The 22,563-nt window shown below is 40.7% G+C and overlaps 1 protein-coding gene across 13 annotated transcripts in view; it reads right to left on the reverse strand.

The window, feature by feature from the left end:
- The window catches only part of PBRM1 (polybromo 1), a 2,726,611-nt gene that overhangs the window by 994,887 nt on the left and 1,709,161 nt on the right, over positions 1–22,563 (reverse strand). For all 13 annotated transcript variants that reach the window (XM_044078866.1, XM_044078877.1, XM_044078870.1 and 10 more), the window contains one exon: positions 13,613–13,770. In XM_044078866.1, coding sequence (XP_043934801.1) covers positions 13,613–13,770 — 158 coding nt within the window. The remainder of the gene's footprint in view (positions 1–13,612; positions 13,771–22,563) is intronic.

The following is a 22,563-nucleotide window of genomic DNA, read 5'->3' on the forward strand; positions in this document are numbered from 1 at the left end:
AAGCCAGTTTTTGCTGTAGATGGTGCAGAATACATCCTGGGATACTATCAGGTCCCATGGAAGCTGTGTTCTTTGCCTTGGATAGGGCCTGGAACACATGATCTATGTAGATGTGAGGTGTGGGATAAGTATCAGGGATGTCGAAAGGGCCTCTGGGGGAGGCAGGGGGGTGAAGTTTGCATTGAACCTATCTGCTAGCAGGTTGGCTAAGTCAACAGGATCAGTGAAACTGATACTGTTAAGTACTAATTCTGGACAAACCTGGGCTTTGCCATGGAGGTCACTGATGTAACTGAAGAAGACCTTATGGTTTCCCTTTGTTATGGAGGCTAGTTTTGATTCATAACTGGCCTTGGAGGTTTTCACTAGTGGTCTAATTTGCTTGTTGAGGCTAAGGAGGGAGTTTTTCCAATTTGGAATTTGTTCCCTTTTACCCTTGGATGATCCTTTGAAATCCTCTGCAGACATGGACTCAGAATTTGAAAGTGTTTTGGTCAAAACTCTCCGTAGCCTTATGAAGTGTGCCAAACAGCTGAGGGACCTCAAGGCGAATATCGGTGAGGCAAAGAGATCATTTAGAAATCTGTCCAGCTCCCTAGACTCGATTTGGAGGGTGGATAGATGAGCTCTACTCTGCTAGCTTTTTTTAGTGGCTGCTGCCACCACCATAACATCTACTGGGACTCCTTTGCTTCAGTGAGGTTTACCGTTAGGGATAGCGAAGAATTTGCCAGGTTGACATGGTATAAGCTTAATGGAATCTGGCTCCTTCCATGCCCAGCGAGAGACTAGATGAATGAGCTCATCTGCCAGAGGGTCACCCAAGACATAGATGGGCCAGAACCAAAAGCTTCAAAAAATACTGACTCCTCTGGAGAAGGATCATCAGAAGACAAACCATCTTTTTGTCCAAGGATCTCTAGAATGTCTCCAAAGGAGACATCATCAGGTGGTGATCTGGGAGACCCTCCCTCGACATCAGTATCTTCAGTGAGGGATTCCAACAGGGAATCTACGTGCCTCCTCTTGCACATTGGATCTCCTCGAGGGATGTTCAGGTCAGGGGAGGTATCAGAAGAAAGGGGGAGTTCCTATATGGGGACTGACTGCAAGATAGGTGGAATTGGCTGTCCCTGTGAATATGCCTGATGAACTCAAAAGCATGGAATCAAAAAGGAAACGGCAGGGGGATCTGAGAAATGAGAGACCAGATCTCTAGAAAGTAAAAAAAGACCTTTCCACAACATCATAGGCTGATGGATCTGGAGAAGTCATGACCACTTGCACCAGAGCCAAGACTTCCAGTATGGGCAGATCACAACTCTGACCAGATCTGTGCCTGCAGGAGGGAACCGAACAACAGCTGTCCAGCACCAAGGCTCCCAGGAGCAGGGATGGATCCAATAATCAAAAAAAACAAAATATCACAAATCCATAACACACAAAACAAAACAACTTCAAAGACTCTGGTGTATCTCCACTAAAACGCAAGAACTTTTCATTGAATATAAAAACATGAGCGCTTTTGTCTTAAACACTAATAAAACTTCTTTAGATAAAATTCATCACTAAGTTAACCATTTAAATAGTTTAAAAATGACATGATGCAAGAAGAATTTTTAAAGTGCCAGACAGTTGACTCACAAAATAAAAACCTTGTATATGTACATCGTATTACATACCACATTTACTAGTAATAGAGCTAATATAAACACATAAAATACAAAATACAGACTAAGTCTAGAACCTTCCAGTATTCAAATATTGGTAAGAATACTTCAACTAATGTGGACTGCAGAAGTACAGACATCAATAACATTAATACTAAACGGCCAGACAGGATTCGTTACAGACCCTTTGGATTTTCCACCAGTGAGATCAGAACAACTGAAGGGGAGGAACCACAGGAACCAATGGGAGACAGGGGAGCAACACACGCCTCGCAGAAGGAACCAAAGGAATTCACACAATCAGAATGCACCTCCCTGAATAGACCAATTGAAGTACCTCTCACATGGACAGTGAAGGTAAATGTTCTAGTTTACATGACTATAGTTAATATTGTTCTGAGTAATCAAAGAAATGTTTGCAACATTATAACTAATGCAGAAAAGGACTTTAAAATTTATACTTTACAGATGTATTTACTGATACTAGTTTTGCGGATTGATTTTCTAAGGGCACTAACTTTTGTACTTGCAAGAAGGGCAAAATAAACCTGATGCCTTCATGGACCTTAATTTTATTATTTTTTTTTATTTCAGTTTGATTACCGGGGAAGTCCACTAGGCCAAGAAGTACCCTTTTTCAGTGGAGGCCCGGGGAGAAAAGCTCCAAAGGCAGTACAATCAATGCAATAGAATGTCCACAAAGCAAGAATACATAAAAGAACACTGCAAATGTAAATTACAATAGAATATCCACACAGCAAGAAGACATATTAAGAACACTGCAAATGCTAAGAAGTAAAAAAATGTTTTTTTTTTGGTTTTTTTTTGGTACTAACATAATTTGCAATATTTTCATCCTTACAGTCAGGTGAGAGTCAGCTAAAGCATTAGCTGGAATTAGAGAGCAGAAAGGTTCTGGAGTAGAGGGGCTTAGCGTAGAAAAACCTTGAAATTATGTAGGGTGAAAGCAGTGGCATTTCCATTTGGAAGATAGGTGTAAGAAGAGTTGGGTTTTGAAGTATTCCGTGTTAGGTATGGTCCTAAGTGAAGGAGGGAGAGAGTTCCATTTTCTACCTAGAGAGAAGGATAGTAGTTGCTGGCCGGCGGGGTGTTTAGGTCTAGGAATGGAGATTAGATTTTGGTGTTCGGATCTTAATGATCGGTTAGGGATGTAAGGGGGAAGGATGTTGGATAAGGCTGGACATTTTCCTGGGTAGAATATTAATTTATGAGTGGTAGTTAGTTGCAGATAGTCAAGGTGGTTGGGAAGTTCTAACCAGTTCAGAGATTGAAGGGTGAGGCAGTGGTGGGTTGAGGTTTTGGATTTTGTGGCGAATTTAGAGATTTTATTATAGCAAGTTTCAAGTTTAGAGGTGAGGGAGGCAGACAGATTATATTTAAGGAATTTGAATTTATCCTTAATGTTTAATGAAATACCTAATGTGATGAAAATGTTGAAAGTACATATATAAACCCACCCTTACAGTCAGTTTTGAATCTATTTGAAAATAAAATTGTGAATTAGATATTAGGAATTATCTGTGTAAGAGAATTTGTCTAAAAAGGCCCAATATTACTAACAATGAGTTGGAGCAAATCAAATTTATTAAAAAACAGCACTTAAGAATTATGAAACCGGACAAGGGAGGTAGGTTGGTGATCATGCAAAACTCTGATTACAAACAATGCAGGATATACTGAAATAAAAGGCTTATGAACTAGCTAGTAAGAGCAAACTGAATTCCTCCTATCATGGGACAAGACCTCAACTTAAGGACATGTTCATAGATGGGCGGGTTACTATTGAGTTTAATTTCCTAAGCACTGCATCTCCTATGGTACCCATTTTTCTGGTGTGCCAAAGATACATAAGTATATTCTTAACCTACTCATGTGTCCGATTGTGGATGGTAGGGGGTTGTGCCCAATTCCTTGATTATAATTTAAAACATTTGCTAAGGGATGAATATCACCTATGTAGGGACTCCGCCACCGTTTTGAGAAAATTAACAAACTGGAGTTTAACGTTAATGACGTTTTTATAACCACAGAGGTAAAGGATCTATATACGGTTATCCCACATGAACTTGGGGTCTTGTAGTTCACTGATAACTTGACTAGGAGGGGTGTGGTGAAAAAAAAATCAACCTTTATGAATAGCTCACAGAAATCATACTTAAAAAAGCAACTATTTTTTTGAAGGACAACATTACCTACAGAAGGAAGGGGTAGCAATGGGGTCCCCTTGTGGATCCTTTTTTGCTGACATGATAATGTTACAGTGGCAGCGCCTCAATATACATAATAGTAAATACACCAATTCGTTTACATTGCATTTATGATATCTGCATGACATACTTATATTATGGAAAGGGAATAAGGAATAACTAAGTTCATTTTTAGAGTGCATTAATATCAATACTGATTTTTTGATGTTTACTCATACTATGGAGGAGAAAGTATTGCTTATTTGGATATATTACCAAAAAAGGATCTGGTTAACATGAAATACATATCACGTATTTATAGGAAGCCTACAAATGCTAACACATTGCTCCATTTTATTTGCACCCATCCATTTTCACAAAGGAAAGGTGCAGTAAAGAAGCAACTGGTTCGTGCTGCATGAATGGATTACTTTAGAGGAGCATTGTGATAGTGAATGTGAAATTCTTAGGGTTATGTTCCTCAAAAGGGGCTATCCCGTCTAGTTGGTGAATTAAATCATTCCAGAGGTCAGCTATAAAAGGAGCATGGGGCATTTTGTTCCTTTATTAACTCATGGGATGGGCAAATAGTACCAATAATGAGTAAAACAAGGGTCTGGTACAGCAAGAAGATAAGTTGCACCAATAGTGTAACTCCATAATTACTGTTTTCAATTTGGACAGTGAAGTTATTAGATGGATACTTAATAAAAACTGGGCCATCCTAAGGGAGGATAGAACCATTCTTGAAAAAGTCGGTGACAGACCGGTCATTGTTTATAAAAAGGGTATGAATTTTAAGAGTACATTTGAAAATGGTTATGGAAAGGAAATGAGAAATGATGGTAAAATAAGTGTGGTAGATGTAACTACTTCAAGTTTATTTACACGGGATCATATTAGTGTTAACAGGCAGAATTTTCAGATCAAAGGAGAATTTGACTGTGACAGTTCTGGACTTGTCTATATTGCAATGTGCCAATTATTCAAAAGCTTTTATATATGAAAAACGGAACGAAAGCTCTGGGAACGCATTTATGAACATACTTACAATATTTGTAAGGAGAACAACACAAATGCACTATTTAAGCACATTAAAGAAAATACAGGACACTCCTTTAGGTTGTGCTTGAAGGGGTTAAACAGAATGCTCGAGGTGACCCCTGGAAAATGGTGCTGAAAACAAAACACGTTTCTGGCAGCTATATTGGAATTCTTACAACTGGCCAGGACGAAACAAGCACATTTCAACTGCACCGCTTCTCAAGCTGAAAGCAGTAAAAAGATGAATTCTGCTTACTATACTGAACTATGTATTATGCACTTTTTATAGTACAGGTTTAGGGACATAAAATTATTTAGCTTCTGTATTTTGCATGTTTTTATTAGTTTTGTACTAGTAAGTGTGATATGTAATACGATGCACATATACAAGATTTTTATTTTGTGGATAAACTTTGGCACTTTAAAAGTTCTTGCATCACATGATTTTTAAACTACTTAAATGGTTAGTTTAGTGATGAATTTTATCTGAAGAAGTTTTACTAGTGTGTATGACAAAAGTGCTCATCTTTTTGTATTCAACTAAAAGTTCTTGAGTTTTAGCGGAGATGCAACAGAGTCTTTGACTTTTTTTGTTTTTTGTGTTATGGGCCTGATAATATTGGAAAAGACTGCAGCCCCATGGATCCGACACAAACTGGCTCCAGGACCTGTTCAGCTCTAAAGGAAGAGGAGCAGAAGTGGTCAGGGATGCTGTCAGAGTCGAGGAAGTAATTCTCTTCTGATCAGAATCCAGAACTCTTGGAGCTGTTGGATCCTGGGGCTTCGAAACTGAAGGACGGATTGGAAGAGATAACTCTGAGTAAGCAGTGGCCAGAAGACTCATGGGTCCAATAGGGGACGGAGTCAAAATTACCCCATCTGGATCTGAGCTCTGAGGAATTTTCACATAATTCTATTCAAGTCCACTTCAGATAAACTTAATGAGATAGACTGGGGCCTGGAATGCTTTGTGGGAGCTTGCATAAAGAGGGACTGGAGATCAGGGAAGACCGGATCCAATAGAAGCTCTGGGGAGCACGCTCTTGGGAGTATTTGATGTACTAGGTTTCAGATCCAAGGGCTTGGGATCTAAAATCTGTGCTGTAGGGATTGCCAAAATAATAGTCGGATCTGAAGTTTTAGGATCCAATGACGTGGATCTGGAGTGGGTACTTCCGGGTCCAAAGAAGTTGGATCCAATGTTTTTGAAATTTTTTGTGACTGTTCCGAAGAAGCCATGGATGACTTCGGTGGAGAATGCTTTCTATTCTACTAAGGAGTTTTTGAGGTTTTACTGGGGGTTTGAGTCCCTGAAGATGATGTACTTGAGGGAGAAAGTAGACCCTTCAAAATAAGTTTGCTGTATCTATCAGCTAAAGCCCTTGTATTAAAGGTGGCATGCTGGTGTTAACATGAGCTGCTCCAAGACAATATACTCACTCCTTGTGGGGATCTGAGTTAGGGATTCTGTGTCCACAAGAAGTGCATTTTTTAAAGCCTGCTAGCTTGTCAGCCATGACAGTAGAAGAAAGGATGAAATATAAACAAATACATTTTTTTCTAAAGAAAATATTATAGAAAGGAAGAAAATGTTAGCAATGTCAAGAATTACTCCATAAAAAAGGTATAGTAAGAAAAGATTTACCAACTATGGTAAATTAGGAATATACTATACAAGTATAGAAACTACTCCTAACACAGAAAAGGGAAACCGGAAACTAAGAGGAACGTTTTAAAAGTAGCACATGGAAATTTTAGATAAGAAGGTTAAATTTTCACTTACAAAAAAGTTGTAGAAACTCAACAAAATGTTCAAGAGAAGGACCCTACGTGGAGGCAAAAGATCTGTGGTACGGGGAATGGACTAGGTCATAAAGGGTAGAGGGAGAAGCTCGAGAGTTGGATCCAAAGTCTGAAGTATGTGGCAGAGTCAGATCCAAAACCCATTCACTGAGGAAGAATGAAAAGGACATCAGATACAAGGTATAAACTTTTGGATAAGATGGACAGGTTTAGAACTGTTAAAAACAAGTGAAGAAGAGGTAAATCACTAGCTAGCACCTATAACAGATGAAATCGAAGAACAGTTAAGAAACTAGGCAACAGGTAAATCACCCGGCTTTGGTTTTTGGTCCCTTTCTCATCTGAACAAGTCATCACTTCATCTACAGGTTGCTCCAATTCTCCTTAAGACACTCACCAATATTTTTTGCCAGGGCAAGCGCATATCCTAAGGGCATCGGGGGGGGTGCTAATCAGCCAGGCAGCCTTGCTTATATACTGCCCATGCCCTCTCCTTCTCTAAGCCCATGGTTTCAGCTGAAGTGTGGGCATGCATTGGGAACATTGTAGTTATTGTCCTGCCTCCGCAGCAGCACAGCCAAGTCCACCCCACCTCCTACCATGCAACATCCCCACATCCACCAGAGACAGTCACAGAAGACTCCCCATCACTACCCTCCACTCTCTTCCTGGGATGGTAAAGTTCATCCTCCTTGCTGCTCTGTCAATTAGCTTTTGCTGCTAATTGAACCATGGTCACTGGGGCCATACTTACAGCTTTATCCCTCTATGCCACCACAATAGTGTAAATCACCAGGCGTTAACAGACTGTCTTTAGATCTCTGGAGGAAACCTGAGATAAAATAACATAGCATAAATTAACATCAATATGAAAGATGGAAAAATACCCAGAACATAGGAAAAGCAGTTGTTTCAGTAATACACAAGGAAGGGAAGGACCCAGCTAATCCAACATCATACTGTCTGATTTTGGTGATGAATCATGGCTACAAAATTTCTGCAGCCATTTTTGACAAAAGGATTCTAAAAACTTCTGCCAAAAATAGGAAAGTTAGATCAGTACAGTTTTATTCAAGACAGACACACTTTCAACAAAATCCTAAAATCCTAAAATCCACAACACAATATTAACCAAAAATAAGGGGGGTATCTTCTTGGTGTTAATAAGTTTAGATGTGGAAAATGTTTGCTCGGGTGTAGTGGGAATACTTATGGAAGATACTGTAAAGTATGGAATTTCCTGGGGACTTTATATTACAGGTATAGGAGATCTATAAATAACCAGTAGAGGTCTTCAAGATAAATAGGCAACTCATGATGGAACTCAAGACTGGAAGGAGAACAAGGCAGGGATGCCTCCTCTTTCCCTTATTATTTGTAACATATAAACAGAAAGTACAGTTTTGTACCTACCATAAATGTAGATGTTCGAGTGTTCACCCTGCTGCAGTCATCACACTTGGGTTATTCCTGCCGTCAGGCAGTCCCGCAGTCGGCCCGAATTCCAAAGTCTTGGTCCGGCGTCGGTTGCTGTTGCTTCTTCCCTGACGTCAGTGCGCCAAGGTATACAAGAGGCATCCGACGCCATTTTCTTCAGTTTTTCTTGCCCCAGATGTCAGGTAAGCAAAATATATATATATATATATATATATATATATATATATATATATATATATATATAGATATATATATATATATATATATATATATATCGCTAGATAAAAATAAAGCAAAACCCTTAGGCACAAGCAAATACACCACAGAGGTAGTACAGGATAGAGTGGTAGAGATAAGTTCAGCTAGTTCAGAGGGGATGGAGGGAGGGTAACCTGGACTGCAGCAGGGTGAACACTCGAACATCTACATTTATGGTAGGTACAAAACTGTACTATGTTCATCGTGTTACCCTGCTGCAGTCATCACACTTGGTTGAATCCCAAAGCTAAGGATGGGAGGTGGAGTCAAAGAGGGTTAGAAGTAGCTAGTAGGCCCTGGAAACCTGCAGTGGCAAAACCAGCTCTAGTCTTAGAATATAGAGGTAAGTGGTAGTGTTTGGTGAAGGTATGCACTGAACTCCAAGTTGCAACTTCCAGAATATCCTTGGTTGGCACTCCCCTGAGAAAGGCTGCTGATGTAGCTGTAGCCCTGGTGGAGTGGGACCTAATGTTAGCAGGTACCGGTTTCCCATGATGTGTGTAGCAGAAACGTATGCAATGCGCTATCCGTTTAGAAATGGTCTGTTTTGAGATAGCTTTTCCTTGTGATCCTGTAGCACAGGCTACAAAGAGCTTGTCAGTTTTTCTGAAAGCCTTAGTTTTATCCAAGTAGTAACGTAATTGCCTGTGAATGTCCAAAGAGTGCAGGAGTCTTTCTCCTTTGTTCTGGGGATTTGGGAAAAAGGTGGGCAAATGAATGGTTTGGTTTAGGGCCACACTGGATACCACCTTTGGCATAAAGGAAGGGTTAGTTCGTAGAGAGACTCAGTCTTGATGAAAAATGAGGAAAGGTTCCACTGCCATTAGTGTCTGTAGCGCCGAGACTCTTCTAGCTGAGGTTATTGCTAGTAGCAGGGCCGTTTTCCATGAAAGAAATTTTAAATCAGCTGAAAAAGCTGGTTCAAAGGGTGGCAGTGTAAGCTTTTCCAGAACAAAGTTGAGATCCCAAGTAGGTGTTGGTGCTCTCCTTGGCGGTCTTATGTTCTTAGCCCCTCTGAGGTACTGTCTTAGGAGTGGATGTGAGAATAAAGGAGGATCCGTGTTGTAATGAGCTGAAATTACTGAGGCGTGGATCTTAATAGATGAAAAGGAAAGTCCTTTGTGCAACATCTCAGTTAAATATTGTAGAATCTGAGGAATGTTTGGATCAAGGGGATTTTGGCCTTTAGCCTGGTTCCAGGTGCAAAATCTTTTCCATTTGTCTGAATAGGTTTTCCTAGTGCTGGGCCTCCTGGCCTCCAGAATGACATCCATAACAGCTTTGGATAGAGGTGTTGGCTGGTTTACGTAATTTGCCATGCAGCCAGGTTTAAAGTCTTGAGCTGGCTGTGTAGAATCTGACTGTCTCGCTGGGTGAGCAGGTGAGGAATTTGTGGCATAATCCATGGTGGGCCGTGGGCCATGTTCCTTAAAATTGGATACCAATGCTGGCGTGGCCAGTCTGGTGCAACGAGTATCATTTGTGGCCTTTACTAGAAGAGGGCAGTGGAGGGAAGGCATACACTGTTAATGTTTTCCAACTGAATGAGAGGGCATCTACTTTCCAAGCTAGTGGATGGAATGTCCTTGTGCAAAATATTTAAAGTTGGTAGTTGTGGGGGCTTACAAACAGATCTATGTCTGGGCATCCCCATTTCTGAGCTATCATTGCAAATACTTGTGGATCTAGTTTCCATTCGTGTGGATCCATGATGTTTCTGCTTAGGTCGTCTGCCAATGTGTTTTTCTTTCCTGGCAGGAATTGTGCTTGTAATTGAACCTGGTAAGACAGTGCAGTGTTCCACAAGGTCATCGCTTGCCTGCATAGAGGGTAGGAAAGTGTGCCCCCTTGCTTATGTACCCCATTACTGTGGTATTGTCCATCTTTATTATTAGTTTTCCTGAGTGTAAAAGGTCCTTGAAAGCTGTTAGGGCATTCTGTACTGCTAGCATTTCTTTTTGATTGATATGCAGATGCCTCTGATCTGTAGTCCGTTTGCCCTGAATGCACTGTCCTGCCATGTGTGCTCCCCAGGCATAGTCAGATGCATCTGTTGTCATAGTTTGCCTGGCTGTGGGCAAAGTGAAAGGCTGACCCTTGTTGAGGTGACATGCCTGTGCCCACCACAGAAACTCCTGTTGAAGGCAGGGAATGAGTGGTATCATTGTTTCCAAGCTGTGGCTGTGCTGAGTCCATACACTTTTCAGGCACCATTGTAATTTCCTCATATGCAGTTTTGCAAATGGTATTAGTAGTATGCAAGATGCCATGAATCCCAAGGCCTGCAGAATATTTCTTGCAGGGAGTTGGGTCTTTGTTGCCATTATTTTGAAATATTGAGTCAGTTGTTGTTGCTTGTCTGGCGTGAGATAAGCCATCTGGGCCATTGTATTCAAGCTGGCACCCAGGAATATTATGTTTTGTGAGGGCAGTAGTTTTGATTTATTTTCGTTTACTGTGTACCCTAGGCAACTTAGAAGGTGTTTGACAAATGCCAGATGCTTTAAAAGAAGACTTCAGACTGAAATTCAAATCGAAAATCGCAGGTGTCGGCCGACCGGCACTTGCAAACTGCTTCTGCTTCGGGCACCGTGCGGCAAGAAAGACTGAAGAAAATGGCTTTGGATGCCTCTTATATAGCCCTGGCGCACTGACGTCAGGGAAGAAGCGACAGCAACCGACGCCGGACCAAGACTTTGGAATTCGGGCCTACTGCGGGACTGCCTGACGGCAGGATAACCCAAGTGTGAAGACTGCAGCAGGGTAACATGATGAACATCTACCAGCTGAAAAAAATCGAAAGGAGTAAATTCAAGGATGGAACTGTTATAGAAAAAAGAGAAATTAGTCCTATTTGCAAATGATCTCATAATTTACCTGGCAAATCCAGACAGATGTCCAAATATTATATTGAAAACTTCTAAAACAGTTCACTAGAATCTCAGAATATAAACTCAAAGTAAAACGAAGGCACTTGCTGTCAACTATTCTCCCCTTATCAGATGGTACAGCACTTTCCTTTCCTGTAGGGACATCATGAAATGCAATATTTGAGAGAGTGATTAATGAAGAGAGTAGAGGACTCCCATATATAAATGTGGGAATGCATTAAGGATAAAATCCTGAAACAGATTAGATGGTGGAAAAAAATGAAACTGGATTTGGAGCATAATATATAAGCAATGAAAATGTGGTTGGTCCCTCTATATATGCATAACAAGCATTTCTTTATGACCTGGGGGAATACCAGTATTGAACAGTCTACAGACTGCAATTACAGAAAATTATAACCAACTTCATTTGGGATGACAAACAGCCAAGAGCAAGCTGGAGCAAAATGGCAACACCCAGACAGCAAGGGGGGTTGACAATGCTGCACTTAAGGAATTATTGGTGTATTTGAATGAAAATAAATGATGTTAACACAGGGGAGTTACAAAATAAATAGTTCAAAAGCTGAATGCTTGGTGGCAATAAATAAAGCCAGAGAACACCAAACACTTGGCCTATGTCAACAAAAGGGTACTTCTGGTTTATCATACAAAAAATCATTTACCCTGGTGGTTTGAAGACTGTCCTGTTGGGTTAGCGGAACCACCACTAAATATTGACACATCATGGATGGTAGGATGGTGCATCAGAGAGGAAAGGTTTTTGTTCTGGGAACAAGTCAGACAAGGTCGGTAGGTTATGAAGTGGTCAGGATTTATGCATAGTTATAACCAAAGGCAGATGGAAGTACTAAAACACAGAGGACTACTGAAGATTTCCTGAATCATACAACATGGAGATGCATAAAAAAAACCTTTGGAGACTGGGCTTGACAGATATACTGACTGACGCTAGATCACCAGAAGCAATAAACAAGAAGATAATAAAAATGTATGCAGCAATTAGTAACACAAATAAACTAGCTGGGGAACAAATTCAGGGCTAAGAAGATTTAATGAGGTTCCAAATATCTGAAAAACAATGGGTAAATATCTATACAACCTTCCTCAGATCGTTACTAAGCCCAGGACATTTAGAATGTTTGCTTGTTAATGCTTGCATCAGTACTTCTAGACCCCCAATAGATTAGCCAAGATGCTTCCTTGGATTGGTCAACAGTGCTGAAGATGTAACCACAACCAGAGAGGTACATGGAAACGTTTGTTTGAGATGGCCCAGATTGGACAATTTTTGACAAAACCTGGATAACTTAATCCATCAAGTGATAGGTTTTAGGTGGCAACTATGAGAGCTACACTACTGCTAAAGCTGGGTGAATAACAATCAGTGTGAACCACATCACATTTGGTTGCTTAAAAAAAATCTGGAAATGTAAAACCACAGAAGAACCCATAATTCATGAGATGGTAGCACTTCTAAATGAAATCAAAGACCTGGAACTAAAACTATAGGATAACCAGATCATCATTCACAAAAATTAGAGAGCATGTGACACTCCGAGGATCAGGGGATTAATAAAAAAATTAACGCACCACCATTAGGTAAGACTGAAGGACAGACAGGAGGGGCAATAACAGGGTTGTGCCAAGAGACCAGTACAAACAGTTTGTTCAGCATTACACTACACAGAGGGGCAATAACACTACCTTATAACAGAATCATTGTTGGTAAACACTGGTACTGGATTGAGGCCTTTGACTAATTACAAAGCTATTAACTAAAGAATGTTTTATAGAAAAAAAGCACAGCAGCCAAGGTAGTGTGTGTGTGTGTATCCCATGCAAGGTATCTGCTCAAGTTTACTTTTGGATAAAGTTGTTGTTGATAAAAAAAAATCTAGTCCAGCAAAAAAAAAAAACAGCTCATTATTGTTTCTAATAAACTTCCGGTTGGAATCTGGAATGCCACTGTTTGCTTTTTTTTTTTTTTTCATAAATTTGTCTAGCACTTAAACTTATGAGTGTCTTGTGCATCAGAAAGTCAGGCTGCTTTTTTATTTTTATTTTTTGTCTAAATGAGTAATGCTAGTTCTATAGCTCTTATGTCACACATTAACCTGCTGCAGCAATCATACTGAGTAAACGGCACATGAACAACAATACAACTTGGTGGCCACATGGCTCGCTAGATCAGCTTTCTATTACTTCCCACTAAACTATATGAAAGGAAAACATCTCAGCCCGCAGGTTTAGGCTTCAATGTTTAACTTTGGATGACAGAAAATTGCAGAATTAAACTCACCTAGCACACAGCTCATAGGGCAGGCTTCCTCCAGATTGCTGAGAAACATTTCTTTCTTGTAAAACATTTTAGTTGGCTCATGCTCAGTTTCTTCTGGATGAATGAAAATTGGTCCAAAAAAATAGACAGCACCATCCCGAACCCACATTTTTTCAATTCTAGGGAGACAAAACAAGCCGCATTAATAATGGAATTAAATGCACAAGCAGATATAAAAAGGGTGTCAAAATTACACTAATTGGCCTGTTACTGCTTTATTTTCACATTCATCTAACCATCCAAGTACAATACTGTGTGTATAAATGGTGAGAATATCTGCCAGTGGAAATGAATCATAACCAGAAGACTCTACAAATTATACCTCAATGTGGAAATCCCTTATGTTAAGAGCAACTATGCCAATGGCAGAGTTCCATCATCCTGACACGAGGTAGCAGCTGAAATTCAGAAGATTCTATTGCAACACTGTTAGTAAAATAATTAATTTGTTTCATTATTTCAAATATATAAAACCAAAAACTGTAGATAACGGACAGGATAAACAGTTAATTTAAAAGTAAAATAACGTAGAATCCAAATACAAGAAATATAGTGAACTAAACCAGTGTAGAAGCTGGCCACGTAAAAAAACAATTCCAAAGGTTAATCAAAACGTTTGTGAGGGCTTTTGCAGTTACACAGACTGCTTCATCAGACATAATTACACTTCAATAACTCATTATTTATATCACATTCAACCGATAAAATTAAAAAAATAATCACCTAGCAACCTGTTTGTATAAAAATTAAACATAAAACTTAAACAATGTTTAAAAATAGCATATAAAATAAAAAGCCATTTGAAATTCATTGTATTTATACCCTACCTATATACATGTCTGGCTTTAAGAATGGGTTTTATGGAAATGTTATCGTTTAAGCCTTTACCTCTTATTGGCTCAGTCTAATAATCCATTTCAGTTCTGATGTTTCTGACCTGCTCCTAATGTCAATATGTTGCTATGTGATTGATTATTTTTGTAATTTTATTGGCTGAATGTGATATAAATAATGAGTTAATGAAGTGTAATTATGTCTCATGAAGCAGTCTGCGTAACTGCGAAAGTACTCACAAACGTTTCAAATTACCTTTGGAATTGTGTTTTATGTGGCCAGAGTCTACACTGGTTTGGTTCACTATATTTCTTGTATTTGGATTCTACATCATTTCAAATTTGTTAACAATGTGGGTGGGTTCAAGGTTCCTTTTCAGTCATGACCTTTGTGCAACAACAGAGCGCAACCATTAACAATGGTTTAAATACAAAGTGCAGATGTACACAAAATAATATTGAAAGGATACAAGAATAGACAGCATAGAATACATGCTAAATCAATACTAAGTAAAAAAGGACATTTAAAGAGGAAACCTGACTGCTGACATGCATGTTAAAGCCCTAGTGCAACTGTGGGCAACCTCCAGCAGCTATAAACTGATAAAAAAAAAAAAAAAAAAAACATCAACTGAACTGTGCATACAATTCATTTTTAGTTGTCCACAAGCACATCAATTTATTTATTTATTTATCTGACATTTGTTTCGACTGGGCAAATGCCCTATTTTCAGCAGAGGCCCGGGGAGAAAAGCTCTACATTACAATAATACAAGAAAATTGACATGCAAAAGTAGTACATTAGAAAAGCTCCACATTAAGAAAATTAACTTGATAACATAATGTAAATAAGAAAAGATTGGCAACATATCCATAATAAAGGAAACAAATAAAGAAGAAGCAATATAGACAGAGTGAGGATAACAGGAAATAGAGAAAAAAGAAGAAACAGCAATTTAACAGTGTGGGAACACTTTCGATCCAGTCTGCTGGGATGTCATCAGATTCATGTGTTCAGAAGTTTAAACCACTAGTTTTTGCACTTCTGATCTCCTGGATCAGATGAAAATAGATTGGGAAGAAAGTGCTTTTCCACGACTAAAACTGCCTGCTTGTAGACATTTACCTAATAGAGGTTTCAAATAATTTGTTTTTCTTTTCTTTTTTATTATTATTTTTACTGGTTAGAATAAAAAAATGTACATATATTTTCATTTTTACAAATCAATGACCCTCTGAAGCCACATATTTAGTTCTAGTAAGCCTAAAAAACTAATCACATCAAAAAACACCAAACACCTTATGACCACTATAAACACTAGCAAAAAAGCAAAAACATCTCTGACCTGACAACTTACAAACAGCTACAAAATCAGGTGAAGTGGCTAGTCACGAAAGACAAAAAAAATCACTACCTTACACTACAAAACCACCATAAACAAAATCCTAACAATTTGTGGAGCTCCATCAATTCCCTACTAAACCCAGGGTCAAACAGCAACCCATCCCCAGACCCTGACAAAGCACCCACAGAGTTAGCTACACTCTAAATCTTACATCATTAACACCATTGCCAATCTAACTGCTACCTTTCCTCCACATCCATCCTCTCTCCAAACAAATACTCCCCCCTTCCACCAACTTCTCCCTCTCTCACCTGTCCCCACCAACCCAATAAAAACTGCTTCAAAAACTCAAACCTTGCTCAAACACCCCAGACAACCTACCTCCAAAGTTCCTACAAATTGCTGCCAATTCCACAGCCTACCCAATCAGTACACTTATTAACAGATCCATATCCTAACATGCCCACTACTTGGGAAAAGGCCTACATTCTGCATCTACATAAAGGTGGCACTAATACAGACTTCTCCAACTCCGATCCATCGCTATCCTCTCTCCTATCTCGAAGATTCTAAAAAAATGCATCCATGCCCAACTTCTTCACTATGTGCTTCACAACCACATCCTTTCTCCCACCCAGCATGGATTTCGACCAGGTCATAGCACTACTACAACTCTCATATCCTTCTCTGACAGAGTCAATCAGGCCCGAGATGAGGGAAAAATTGTCTCCTGTCTCCAAGGCCTTCGATACAGTCACCCACTCTCATCTTATCACTAAACTGGCTGGCACAAGCATCTCACCCCCAGCCCTAGAATGGCTCTCAGATTACCCTCTAAAAGGCAACAATCAACCAAATGCCAAAATTCTCTCTCTCTCTCCTTTCCTGGACACAACAGGTGTTCCACAAGGATCCATATTAGGGCCTTTTTTGTTCAGCATCTTTATCAATAACTTGCACACCTCTCTTAACCAAAGTACTGTCATCCAATATGCAGATGATTTTACAATCATCTGTACTGCCAACTCACCATCAGACCTTCTCTTACTCGCGCAAGATGCCCTCACTACCACAGAGTTATGGATGTCCAATAAAGTACAGTTGTGTACACTTACCATAAATGTAGATGTTCGAGTGAATTCACTGTTGCAGTCATCACTTTTGGGTTATCTGCTTGCAGTAGCCCTCAGTCGGCCTGATTAACAAAGTCTTAGGTCGTGCATCAGTTGCTGTCCCTTCTTCCATGATGTCAGATCGTCAGGGGTATAAAACATGCAGCCGATGCCATTACATTAGTTTTTCTTGCCCCAGATGTCAGGTGCCCCCTTAATGGGAAGCAATTAAATCTATAAATATATAAGGTTATACCTCCAACAAAAAAGCAAATACACCAAAAAGCTTTTGAAGATAGTAAAGGAAAGTAGAGGTATATCCAAAAAAGAAAAAGAAGGGGGCTGGAGGGAGGGTAACCAGGACTGCAACAGTGAATGCACTCGAACATCTACATTTATGTTAAGTGTACACATCTGTACTATGCTCTTCGTGTTTCACTGTTGCAGTCATCACTTTTGGGTAGATTCCCAAAACTAAGGATGGGAGGAGGAATTTAAACAGAATTAGGACCAGCTAAAAGGCCCTGCAAAACTGCAGTGGCAAAACCAGCTCTGGATTTAGAGAAAATTGGCAGATGGTAATGCTTGGTGAAAGTATGTACAGAACTCCAAGTAGCAGCTTCTAGGATGTCCCTAGTAGGGATGCCTCTGAGAAAGGCTGTAGAGGTAGATGCAGCCCTGGTAGAGTGGGGTCTGATCCCCTATGGGATAGGTTTTTCATGGTGTTTGTAGCAAAAAAGAATGCAATGACCTATCCATTTGGAAATGGTTTGCTTTGAAATAGCCTTCCCCTCTGCCCCTGCAGCAAAAGCCACCAGCAATTGATCAGATTTCCTTTGAGGTTTAGTTCTGTCCAAGTAGAATCTAAGTTGTCTGTGCACATCTAAGGAGTGCAGAACCCATTCCCCTTTGTCCTGTGGATTAGGAAAGAAGGTTGGCAAATGTATGGACTGATTAAGGGCCATGCTGGATACCACCTTGGGCATGAAGGAGGGATTGGTCCTGAGGGACACTCTGTCCACATGAAAGATGATGAAAGGCTCCACTGCCATGAGGGCCTGTAATTCAGATACCCTTCTTGCTGAAGTGATTACTAAAAGAAAAGCTGTTTTCCAAGAAAGGAATTTTATGTCCGCAGTGGCAGTTGGCTCAAAAGGAGGAAGGGTGAGCTTTTCCAATACAAAGTTGATGTCCCAGACTGGAGTTGGACCTCTCCTGGGTGGTCGTAGATTTTTGGCTCCTCTGAGGAACTGCTTAAGCAGTGGATGAGAGAAGAGGGGTAAGTTCTGTGTTATAATGAGCTGAGATGGCTGAGGGGTGAATTTTGATGGAGGAGAAAGACTGGCCCTTATGAAGCATCTCAGTTAAGTATTGCAAGATCTGAGGTAAATTGGGCACTGTTGTGCTCATCCCTTGAGATTGGTTCCAGGCACAGAATCTCTTCCATTTTTCAGCATAAGACTTTCTGATACTAGGCCTCCTTGCCTCTAAAATTATATCCATCACTGGTTTACTGAGGGATGGTAAAGGAGAAATTATGTAATTAGCCAGGCTGCTAGATTCAGTGTTTGAAGTTGAGGATGCAGAATTTGGATCTCCTGCTGAGACAATAAAGTAGGAGTCTGGGGCAGGTGCCATGGGGCCCACAGTGACACACTGCGCAAGAGAGGGCACTAGTGTTGGCGTGGCCAGTCTGGTGCAATCAAAATCGTTCTTGGTATGTCTCGTTTGATCTTTAGTAGTACTTTGGAGAGCAGAGGCAGGGGAGGAAAGGCATAAAATGATAGGTTTTTCCGCTGAAGGATAGAGCATCCACTTTCCAAGCTTGTTTGTGGGGAGTCCTTGTGCAGAATTTGTCCAACTGATAGTTTTTTTGGGGGGGAGGCAACAGGTCTATATCTGGGCTCCCCCATTTGCTTGTCAACATGTTGAAAATCCTTGGTTCCAGTTTCCACTCGTGTGGGTCCATGATGTTTCTGCATAGTTTGTCTGCCAGTGTATTTAGTTTTCCTGGCAGGAATTGAGCTTGTAAATGTACCTGATAACTCAGGGCTGTGTTCGACAATGCCATGGCTAGTCTGCGGAGGGGGTAAGAATGTGTACCCTCCTGCTTGTTTATGTACCACATAACAGTGGTGTTGTCCGTCTTTATCATTAATTGTCCTGGAAGAATGTGGTCCTTGAAAGCTGTCAGAGCATTCTGTACAGCTAACATTTCTTTTTGATTGATATGCAGGTGCATTTGACTTGGGTTCCATTTGCCCTGAATGCACTTCCCTGTCAGGTGGGCCCCCCATGCATAGTCTGATGCGTCTGCTGTTAGGGTTTGGGCGGCAGGAGGTATTGTGAATGGCAGTCCCTGTTTTGGTGGCAGGCCTCCGCCCACCAAAGGAACTCTAGGCGTAGGCAAGGTATGATAGGAATCATTGCATCTAGATCCTGTGAATGATGATACCATAGGCTTTTGAGATACCATTGCAGTTTCCTCATATGCAGCCTTGAATATGGAATTAGAAGAATGCAGGAGGCCACGAACCCCAAGGCTTGCAGTATTTGCCTTGCAGATAACTGGGTTTTTGTGGACACTTGTTTGAAGTAGGTTGTCAAATAAATCCGTTTCTCTGGCGTGAGGAAAGCCATCTGGGAAGTTGTATTCAAGCTTGCTCCCAGGAATATAATTTGTTGACAGGGTACCAGTTGTGATTTCTCTTCGTTTATTGTGTACCCCAGACAAGTCAGTACCCTTTGAACAAAGGCCAGATGATTCAAAGTATGTCCTGGCTTTCAGTCTGAATTAGACAATCGTCCAGATATGGGTATATCTGAATATTTCTTTGTCTGCAGAATGCAATGACTGGAGCTAGACACTTTGTGAATACCCTGAGCACAGTAGATAAGCCAAAGAGTAGTGCAGAGAACTGATAGTGCATGCAGCCTGCTTTGAAGCGTAGGTATTTTCTGCAAGACTCCCTGATAGGGATGTGCAGGTATGCTTCTTTTAAGTTTAGTGTTGCCAACCATGCATCTTTGCCTAGCATAGGAAGCAGCTGGTGAAGAGTCAGCATCTTGAATTTTGGAATCACCAGAAATGTATTTAGAGTAGAAAGGTCCAGGATAGGACACCATTTATTGCCTTTTCTGGGTACCAGGAAAAGTCTGGAATAGAACCCTTGTCCCTTTTCCTCTTCTGGTACCAACTGAATAGCCCCCATGCTTAAGAGAGAGAGTACTTGATTTTGGACCTCTGCCCACTGATTTGGGGGTAGATCTGGCCACCGGCTTGGTATTGGTAAGGTATAAAAGTGAAATCTGTATCCTTGGGACACTACACTTAAAACCCATTTGTCTTGGGTAATGAGTTCCCAGTTTTTGGCCTGCAGACCAATCTTTCCGCCTAAAGGAGCACTCAGTTGGGAATTGCTTGGAAGTTTTAAAAGCAAGTCATTGAGACTGTTTTCCATAGGAGGGAGTCTTACTACTCCCTGATTTGGGTGCGGAAACCCCCCACTGCTTAGTCTTGTGTGACCCCTGGGACTGAAACCTCGGGTTTCTGCTATGTCTGGGTTTGGCTTCAGAAGACGGTGAAGAAGCTGGAAAGGACCAACTCTTAGAGGGCCAGTGCCTACTAAAATCTAGGAGGCTGAACTTGTAAGAAATCTAACAGTTTGCGTAGATTTAGCTTTATCTTCCATCTTTTACAGAACTTCCTCAATCTTGTTGCCAAACAGGCGGTCCTGATTTAAGGGAGCATCCAACAATTTAGCTTTGAGCACAAAACCAGTAGCAGCAGCCCTGCAAAAGGCCTCAAGACTCAAATCCACATTGCAAAGTATATTTTCCAACCTGCTCAGCAGAATGCATTAAATCCTGTAATTCTTTATTTTCCGCACAGTCAAGAAATCAACATCATTTTCTGTTTAAGCAATCCAATAACATGTTGTTGATACTTTAACATATGAAACTGGCAGTTTACAGCCCTAATTGGCCAAGGTTGCAAAAGTGTAAACCTTCGTATCCAATCTATCCAGCACCCTGGAGTCCCTATCAGAAGGGGTAGGATTTATAGCAGTAGAAGCCTTAATGCCCTTGAATCCCTGTGAAATAGTCTCTGGATCCGCAGTAGGATTTTTAAAAACGAACTTGTGTGAATCAGGAACCCTATAATATCTATCAGATTTTCTGGGAGCAGGAGGCAAGGAATCAGGGGCCAAACTAGATTCTAAAAAAGCATCAACAACAATGTCTAGTACTGGAGGAATAGCTAAAGGCCTATGCTGAGGCAGGAGTAAGAAATCCCCAAGCCTCTTTTTTGAATCAGAAAAATCCTGGCTTTCCCAGTGGAAATGCTCCCTTAGAGTATTTAGAAGTTATGTACTCACCATAACGTTCCATCTGAGTAGGTACTTCATTTGTCTACAACCTGTGGGTCTCGGATCCGACCGGCAGCTTTCCAAGCTTCAAGATCCGAGCTCCTAGCTCCTCCCCTCTACCCACAATCCCCTGTCAACACCACACTACCTCAGATCGGTTTTGCTGTATCACCTGAAAAACCTGTAATAAACAGGTTCAGATATTCTCAAGAATCATTTAGATCCTAGAAACCCGATACTGGTTAGGGGGACGGCAGGGGGTGGTGATTGCAGACAAATGAAGTACCTACTCAGATGGAACGTTATGGTGAGTACATAACTTCTAAATCTGAAGTAGTTATTTCATTTGTTCTGCAACCTGTGGGACAGAGTCCCCAGCTACCTAAACAAAGAAACCTGGGTGGTCTATGGGAGGATATTCCAAAGCACCGCAGAGCCAAAGGACGCCCTGCTTCTAGATATCATGTCCAGCTTATAATGAGAAATAAACGTATGGGCAGAAGACCAAGTGGCTGCTGAACATATGTCGTCCAACGGCATCCTGGACCAGAAGGCTGCAGAAGATGCGATGGACCTTGTGGAATGTGCACGGATTTTGAATGGGGTTGTTTTGCCTGATGCCTTATAAGCCTGAGAAATACACTGACAAATCCAATTAGCCAATGTCACTTTGGATATAGGTTTTCCCATGTATGAAGGAGCAAATGAGACAGAGTTGATCAGCCTTACGAGCATCTTTGGTCCTGTGCAGGTAAAAATGTAACTGTCTATGTACGTCTAGTGTATGCAACATGTATTCCCCCTTATTTTGAAAATTTTTGAAAAACACTGGCAGATTGATAGTCTGATTGATATTTGCCACAGATGCCACTTTTGGTAAGAAAGACGGGTTAGTCCTGAGAGACACTCTGTCATTGTGGAAAATAAGATAGGGAGGTTTCATGCACAAAGCTTGGAGCTCTGAAACCCTTTTAGCAGAAGTTATGGCTACCAAGAATGCTGTTTTCCAGGACAGAAATGTAAGGGGTACAGAAGCTGCAGGTTCAAACGGAGGTTTTGTTAAGGCTTGCAGAACAAAAGTTAAGTTCCAAGGGGGAGTCATGGATTTCACTGGTGGCTCGAGAAGGAAAACGCTACGCAAGAATGTCTTGCACAATTTTGTAGATGCTAGAGATCCTAATCCGTCTCCCACATGAAAATGGGATATTGCTGCCAACTGTACTTTGACCATTGATGCACTGGCCCCTTGTT

Source organism: Protopterus annectens, chromosome 7.part1 (genome assembly GCF_019279795.1).
Source record: "Protopterus annectens isolate FY-2018-M chromosome 7.part1, PAN1.0, whole genome shotgun sequence".
Taxonomy (NCBI): Eukaryota; Metazoa; Chordata; order Ceratodontiformes; family Protopteridae; genus Protopterus; species Protopterus annectens.